The 8702-nt window shown below is 29.1% G+C and overlaps 2 protein-coding genes across 2 annotated transcripts in view; one reads left to right on the top strand and one right to left on the bottom strand.

The window, feature by feature from the left end:
• LOC107625680 (OTU domain-containing protein At3g57810) overlaps positions 1-2716 on the top strand; it is a 4992-nt gene extending 2276 nt beyond the window's left edge. The window contains exons 5-8 of the mRNA XM_016328371.2: positions 153-258; positions 349-403; positions 1136-1189; positions 2332-2716. Of these exons, the coding sequence (XP_016183857.1) occupies positions 153-258; positions 349-403; positions 1136-1189; positions 2332-2475 (359 nt within the window). The 3' untranslated portion in view covers positions 2476-2716. The remainder of the gene's footprint in view (positions 1-152; positions 259-348; positions 404-1135; positions 1190-2331) is intronic.
• The window catches only part of LOC107628458 (laccase-7), a 5867-nt gene continuing 365 nt past the window's right edge, over positions 3201-8702 (bottom strand). Inside the window, exons 2-7 of the mRNA XM_016331119.2 lie at positions 7978-8129; positions 6187-6431; positions 5585-5710; positions 4971-5360; positions 3515-4099; positions 3201-3412 (exon numbers count right to left, since the gene is read on the bottom strand). Coding sequence (XP_016186605.1) covers positions 3282-3412; positions 3515-4099; positions 4971-5360; positions 5585-5710; positions 6187-6431; positions 7978-8129 — 1629 coding nt within the window. The 3' untranslated portion in view covers positions 3201-3281. The remainder of the gene's footprint in view (positions 3413-3514; positions 4100-4970; positions 5361-5584; positions 5711-6186; positions 6432-7977; positions 8130-8702) is intronic.

Genomic DNA, 8702 nt, shown 5'->3' with positions numbered 1-8702 from the left:
CACAAAGCATGGTGATAATAATTATGGCTGGTTCTGCTTTCAAATTTAACTACTTTTTTCCAAGTTTCTTTCGCATCTTGTCTTATGACTCCTATTTTTTTTTCCTCCTTTGCTCTTCTTTTGAATCTTTTGCCTTGCCCATGATAGCGCAGATGAACTAAGAATGGCTGTGAAAGAAGTTATATGTGATAATAATGGAGAACGTAAATTATATGAAGAAGCTCTCATTGCCATCACAGTTGATGAGTCTCTACCACGGTATGTTTTGGAAATCTCAAGAGATCGGAGATTTTGAAGTATATTGTGTAATTTGTATACAGTGGCATGATTAAATGTGCTATTCTGCAGTTACTGCCAACGAATTGCGCGATCTGATTTTTGGGGAGGAGAGTCGGAGCTGCTGGTTAGTGTTTCTATATGCATATTTCTTAAGTACTGTAAGCTTTGCTTTTTCTACCTCTTCTATATTTTAAGATTTCAATACATTTATAATCGAAGTTTATATAAGTCTTACATATGTTCTTCTTAGACAAACCTTAGAATATTGAAATTGAATGCATTGTTTTGGCATCATTCTGTCATAGACGGATAGGCATTAGATCAATTAAATAATTTGACTCGTTTCACGATGCTATCATATGTAGAGCTTGGGGTTTGATCAAGGACTGGAACCTCTGTAAAAGAAATTTTATTTGTCAAACTATAAGTAAATTATATCATAATCTACCTAGTTAAATGATTTAATATCATATCTTGGTATTTTGATATTTGATCAATACAGAAAGTGGCATTATTTACTTATTTAGTCATAACTTTTGATAGAAACTCCCGTTAGGCCTTCTAAACAAGAGTTGGTCCTACACTATCAAGAAGAATTGAATTGTCCTCCTAAGAGATCCTCTTAAAGATTCTCCTAACTTCTAAATGAAAGAAGAATTGATACCTTTTGACAACATACCAAGACACTGGAAGTATCTGCTTTCTACCTCATTAAGTATTTAAGTGGATGTTTAGAAATATTCTTAGGATATTATGTCATTACTCGTTTGTCAATGTTTTAATCCTTGTTTCCTAATTGATCCACAAATCCCTTGAACAAATAATCAGACACTGAGCAATGGCCATATTCTGGCAGGTACTGTCAAAGTTATGTAAGCAGCCAATTATTGTTTACATACCAGAGCATGAGGTATGCCTAATTCTTACTAGGTTGATATTATCTAATGTACTTGCTTTATTAAATATTATGACTTGTGTATGGAAAGCATGTCTATACAATGGGTGATTATTTCGTTGTTGCTCTAATTTTTTTATGAAAAGATTTGGTATAAATAGGTAATAATTCCTGTATTTTGGGGGAGGAGAACAAATGTAGATAGTACTTGGATATTTAGTGCATTTGTGAACTGCCTTGTGGCCAGTTTAGTATGATTCTTGTAGTTTATATTAGGTTTAATTACTCTATTAATACTTTCATCAACTTTTCAATTAGTCCTTTACAATTTGAAAGTTTGTAATTGGGTCCTTATACTAGATTTTTTTTTGTTAGGTATTACTAGTTGTTATCTTTCAAAAAACCAGAATAATTTCAGAATATTTATTTCTAGAATATTCCACACTTCATCCTACATTAAACACAAATAATATTCAAAAAATATTTCATACTTTTTAATAAATAATGTTAGCAAGGATATCCTGGAAAATTTTTATCTAATATGAAGCCTTAATTACAAAGTTTTAAACTATAAGGATATAATTGAAAATTTGGTAAAACTTTAAGGACCGAGTAATTTAGCAATTATTTTGTTTTTATTATAATGAGTAAACCACTATTTCAACTCTTGAAAGATAAATATTAGTTTGCTGTCAACATTATCCTCACATTGGATGTATTTTTCAAGGAAACCAATTTTTTTCGGATACCATGAGATAATTATGAATCTTTGTGGGACTACTAATCTTCCAAGCATCAAAATGGTGATTTAGGGCTTATTTCGATGACCTTTTAAACAAGATTTTTTTTTTGAGTTATCTTTTTTTTAAAGATCTTTTAGAAAAATACAATTTTGTTTGGATATCTCATGCAAAAATATCTTTTTATCTATCAATTATGTTTGAGTATAATAATATAAAAGTATTTTTTTGTTTATTTATTATGTGAAAAATATATTTTTTTTAAAAAAATCTTTTTAAAAAGATGTAAATTGTAGCTTCTCAAAAAAGATTTTTTTTTTTAATTTTTCTAGTACTTTTACTTTTACGACTAGAAATTTGGCAAACACCTTAAAAAATAAAAAAACGGTTTTTGTCTGGTTTGTAAATTATTTGCAGCATAGAGGGAGTGGTTGGGGATCTGGTTTCATTCCCATTGCGGAGTATGGAAGTGAGTTCATAAAGGGTGCTAGAAACAGGAATCCCAAGAAACCTGTGAGGCTATTGTACAGTGGTAAGAACCATTATGATCTTTTGCTATGAGGAACTGCTTGATGATGGATGAGGAGACAAGGAAAGGAAAGAAAGAAAATGAGAGGCAATTTCAAATGCCATTTTTGCTTTGTTGATATTCAGATGTTATAATTTGTTTTTGATATTTAACCTACTTGTAACAAGTAAACAACAATTGTGAACCTTTTGATGTATTCTTCTTTTCCTAGTTGACAATGTGACAATGTGTCATTTATTTTATTCTTCCTTCAACAACAAACAATGACATCAACAACAGAGTCTTTTTCCACTAGTTAGGGTCGACTACATGGATCAAACAACGTCATTGCACCCCATTATATATCATATGTGCAGTCGACTACATGGATTAAACAACGTCATTGCACCCTATTATATATCATATGTGCAGTGAGACTGTTGACATGTAAATTTTCTTTGAATATCTCATGTATAATCTTTTTAGGTCTTCTTTTAATATTTGTCACATGTCATCCATCCTTCTAACAGGGTGTTTTGATCTTTCATCTCATTTTATTCTTCCTTTATTTTAATAATTATAAAAGTTACATCAAAGGTTTTTATAAGAAACTAAGATTTTAAAGTAGTTTCTTATAAATGCTTCTAAATTTTAATGAATTTCTATATAACATAATAAAAAAAATTAAATAATATTAATATCTGTCCATATAATATCTCCTTAACAAATATAGTTTATACTAGAAACTTATTTTAAATATAATACACATTTAATTTGGATAAATATTAATAAATCCTTATTTTTGTAACCGTCAAATTTAATGAGGTTTGAATATGATTGTGGTGATTGATTGATGAACTTAGCACTTAGGAAGATTAGCTGGTGGTGGAGGCAATCTTGTTGAAGGGGTAGGTCCATTCTCAACCTCAAAACTCATGGCTAGCCCCCATGGTAGATGAGTTTCCAAATGGCAATGCACAAGCCAAATTCCTAAATAGTGAAAATAATTGATTTAATCATGTAATCAAAACTCAATCTCAACCAATATAGTGAAAATGATTGCATTTAATCTATTAAACAAAGAACACCAACCTGGATTATTTGCTTGGAATCTGATGACAGCCCATCCTCCGACAGGTACAGAAATTGTGTTACGCACTTGTGGATCAACACAATTAAACTGTGGTTCGGCTATGGTAGCATTATAATTCCCAAACCCTTGAGCCAAAACATAGAAATTAAATCCATGAACATGAATAGGATGGTTCTCGGTGCCAAGTATAGCTGTATTTTGAAGCACAATTTGCACAGTTGAATTGAACTTCAATGTCTTTGCCTTTGTTGATTTAGGTGCAAAGATCAAGGGATTGCTAGTGTTGGTTTCTAAAGAAGGGTCAGTATAGTTAAACACAAGTGGAGGTTGACTTGGGAAATCTTTAGTGTAGACCCCACTAACATTGCGGTAGAATGCCTCCAACATAGAGAAGCCTCTACCTGTAGGCAACACAAATGACTCATTGTTCATGCTTGCAGAGAATGGTGAGTTTACCCCAAAGGCATTTAAACATGCACTTGGTCCTGGAAGGTTGCATACGGTTAGGGCAATTCCAAATGCGATGAACATGTTTTCATCCACCTTACGTGGAACTGGAATCCAATGAGGACCATCAGCCAACCCTGAGAACCATTCATATACAAAATTATTAAGAGGGACGGGTATAATACTTACGCATGATAAAAAGTTTTACATAAATTTGTACAATCATACTGCCTAAATACTAAAAATCAATCTCCAAATAAGACGAATATATTGAAATACAAAATATACATAAAAAATAAATTTAATAAATATTTTATACTCTCAATTGAAAAAAAAATTACGAGGATGTATTTTCAAATGCTACCTTGATGATCTTTTAAAAGATTATATTCTATAGAAAAAGTTTAGCGAGTCAGCACTTTTATTAAAATTTGTTTAACACTCAGTTAGCAAAAAAAAAGTGAGTAATTCCACATTTTTTGATGAAATCTCACACTAGTAAAAACACCAATAACTAATTGATAGTTACAAATAACAAAACTTGCTGATCCTTAACACTCCTCTATTCTATATATATTACAACCTCACTATAAATTATGAATGAAAATGTTAGACATGATTATGCACTAGTCTACATCACGCAAAGAGTAACGAACTAACGATTGATTAACTAACTGTTATTAGTCTACCGACGGTGAGTTTGAATTTGCTTTTGAAAAAATATTTTTCTCTTTTTGTTTTATCTTTCTTAAGAAGATTATTTTATTGCAAAAACAAATTTTTTTTGTTTGGATCGAAAATATATAAGTAGACAATTTATTAAAATCTCCTTAATTTTTTTTAAAGAAAAGCGATATCTGGCTTACTTAAAAATGAGATATGCTTGTAGCTTGTAGTTTAAAGAACTAAATTGACAGTTTTAAAAATTTAAATGAGATATGCTTGAAATTTAAAGAAGTAAATTGAACCCTAACTCTCTCAAATGTGCTGCTAATACCATATCCTTACCTGTGAGATTAGAGTAGAACTTGTGTGCTGTTGGCGTATCATGTGCATCTGGCAGGTTTGGCATTATAGGTGCTGATGTTGAAGATGCACCCTCATAAGTAATCACTCCCCTTGCAATTGCGGTATCGTTTCTTACATTTGAGGAACGGTATGGGCTGAATGCCATGTAATAAGAACCCACTCTTTGGTTTGTTGTGATTATTGCATCAACGGTTTGGCCCGGTGCCAATACTATAACGTCCGTTTTATACTCTCTAGTGTACCCAGCATCAATGGCTACAACTGTGAAACTGTGGTTTGCAATCTTGAAGAAGTGTTGTTCATTCAGTGCAGCATTGATAATTCGCAACAAGTACCTTTTTCCTTGCTCCACGTTCAGCCGGTAAGTCTCTGAAAAATTAAAACATTTCGATGTAAAATTTTTACTGTAAATTAAAGTCAAAATTCACGTGTACTTATCTTTATATAAAGTTGATATTGCACCATTGTTATATGATTTGATAAATTTGACTAAATTTTTATCTAATAATTTTTAATTATAAACTTCACATAAAAACAACTCCATACACGTGAGTGTCACTGAGCTCATCAATGTTTTTAAACAGTTGACTTACGGTTTTGAGAACAATTATAGAAATCGCCAGGCAAGCCATTAATTGTGTAAGCATCTGAGTTTCTCGGAGCTATTCCTTTTGATGCATTGTTTCCAATGTCCTCAACATTATCATTCCACCACTCCCCTGCAATAAATAAATAAATAGAATTAAAAAATAAATATCATGAAATGTTTTTCAAAACAACGTTTTATTTATTACAATCTTTTGAACTGGACGCTATAATACTTTTTGAGGCGTGTAGTGCATGCATTATTTCATGTGGTGCTTTATAATAGCTCATGTTTCACATTTTTCTTTAATAGTAATAATGCAGAAAATTCAATCCTCGGACACTAAGGAGGAATTGAGAAGCAAGACAAAATACATACAGTAGCCCACAACATACACAACTTACAAGACTTTTAGCTAATAAAATTCAACCTTAAACTCAGACCAAAGGAAAATCAACCTTAAAGTACATGATTCAAAAAAGTACAAGAACCTAATGAAGTATTCACCTATTATCAAATAAATCCAAACTTTGCACTTACAAATAGAATATATAAAGCAAAAAAAAAAAAAATTGGCAAAAGTAAGGAATGAGGAAAAGATAAAATTACCGAGCAATATGGGTACTTCTTGGTGAACTTGAGAGAATGGATATGATCTGCCTTTTGAAGGCCTAATGATAAGGGATCCATAGATATTGGCACGTAGGAAAGAGGAGTGCGCATGCCACCAAAGTGTTCCTTCTTGTCCTGTTATTGTGAAATTATATGTGTAACTACCACCAGGACCTATTGGACATTGAGTTACGTATTCTGGACCATCTGACCATTGGCTCGCAAGTTGAAATATTCCATGCCTGCGCTCATTATATAATAAGGAAAAGTATAGAAAAACAATGAGAATACTAAACAATGTAAACAATAGAAATGTCGAATATTCAATTTTATAGGTATATAGATAATTATATATGTTGATTATTCTTAATTGGATAGTTATTTTTTCTATTCGATTTACTTATATACAATTAATAATGACTGAATGTTCAATTCATTAGGTGTGCGGATGGTTATTCTAATATTATGATTTAGGAGGTAATTTAGAATTGAATTTTTTTTATTTTATTGGATCAATTATAAAGCTTATTGTTCACATTATTTAAAAAAAATTATTGTCTACCTAACAAAACCGAATTAATAAATATACCCGAATTTAGAGTTACATATTCTATTATATGTTTACAAAAATGTTGTTGCACACACAAAAAAATCTGAATTATGTATTTATATATATACATTTATGTATTATTTCGTATATTTAATATATATTTTATATTTTAATATATATTTTATATTTTAATATATATTTTATATTTTAATATATATTTTATATTTTAATATATATTTTATATTTTAATATATATTTTATATTTTAATATATATTTTATATTTTAATATATATTTTATATTTTAATATATATTTTATATTTTAATATATATTTTATATTGATAAATGATGATTTTTGTATGTATACTTAATGTGATTGCTTGTTAATTAAATGTATTAAATATGTATGGCAGATCAGAATATATAATTGTATTCTTTTATTTTTTTATTATTTTGAAAACTACAAGCAAGTTCACTATATAAATAAGTATATAAATTGTAGATTTGATTCAAAGTAATAATAATTTTTGCCCATCTATTTCATTGAAGTTACATTGAGTTTGAATAAGTAAAAAAGAGAAAAAAAAAAAAAAGCTTAGGAGAGGTAGCAACGGTATACAAATAAGTAAAGAAAAAAAGATATTTTCATAAAATTGAGGACTATTTTATGTATTCTGAAATTGAGGGATTAAAGTGTTTAATTTTAAAAATTTTAAAGATTAATTTAGATAATTATTTAAAATATTATACATATATAAAAAATTAGTTGATATGTGTTATTTTATATATTTTAATATTTATTCTATACTAAATGATTAATGATTGATATTTTTGTATACACATGTGATGATTAATATATTAATTGAAAGGAAACTATTAATCTTAAGATAGTGAGGACAAAAATAATATTAAAATATATAAAATAGAGTCATATATTAGTGTGACGAAGAAAATAATTAAATCCATTCTATAATTAATTAAGTGTGTATTATGTATATAAATCGAAACTTTAGAGTGATTTAAAATAGTAACAATTTTTGTACATCTGTTTGATTGAAGTTACATTGAGTTTGAATAAGTAAAAAAACAGGAGAAAAAAAAAGAACAAAAAAGGATAAAAAGGCATATTAATAATGTGAAAGAAGAGAAAAAGGTATCTTCCAAAGAAGTGAAGAACCAAGAATTTATTGGTCAAATCTTAGGAGGAAAGGTAGCAAGGGTAATTAAGTAGTAGATACCAATGAATAGTAACATTATAGGGTGATTTGTTATTAACATGAATAATAACAGTGTCACCCTCTTGAGCCTCAATTCCTGGCCCTGGTAAGGTTCCGTTGACTCCAGTTATTACATGCTGATTACACAAACGCTCCACACTGAAGTTCTCAACCTGCATCAACCAAAGTAGAAATTCATTAATGATTTCAACTATTATTAGTATCAATAATGTTTAGGAGATAATAAAAAATCAATTTAAATAATTTAAAATTATTTTATTTAATATTTATTAATTATTATTAAAGTTCCATCTCTTTTGTTTATCCAATTAAAAATGAAAGAATTTCAGATAAAGCAAAACAAAAAGAAAGTAAAGCCATACAAATAAAAAACTCACGCTAACAAATGATTTCATGATACATTTAATTAAACGATAATATAGTTAGTTAAACTTTGTGACTTTGGAGGGAAAATTCAAGGAATCTAGGTAGAATGAATTGAGGGAGAGGGTGGTTGATGGTGGCGGTTGAGGTTGACGGTGGTGGAGGGAGAAATAAAGTGGTTGATATATGGTAGCCGTATGAACTACGGTTGACAAGGTTAATAAAGTTGAATTTTTAGTTTTTAACCTAAATTTTTACAACAAAATTTTGGAATTTTTATCATATGCCTTCTAATATGTTTAAAATTTGGATACACATGACAAAAAAAATTAAAAAAAATAAATAATAAAATATCACACATT

This window comes from Arachis ipaensis, chromosome B02 (assembly GCF_000816755.2).
Source record: "Arachis ipaensis cultivar K30076 chromosome B02, Araip1.1, whole genome shotgun sequence".
NCBI classification, from domain to species: Eukaryota; Viridiplantae; Streptophyta; class Magnoliopsida; order Fabales; family Fabaceae; genus Arachis; species Arachis ipaensis.
Note: the sequence above shows the minus strand (reverse complement) of the source record. Positions and strands in the feature narration are given on the sequence as shown.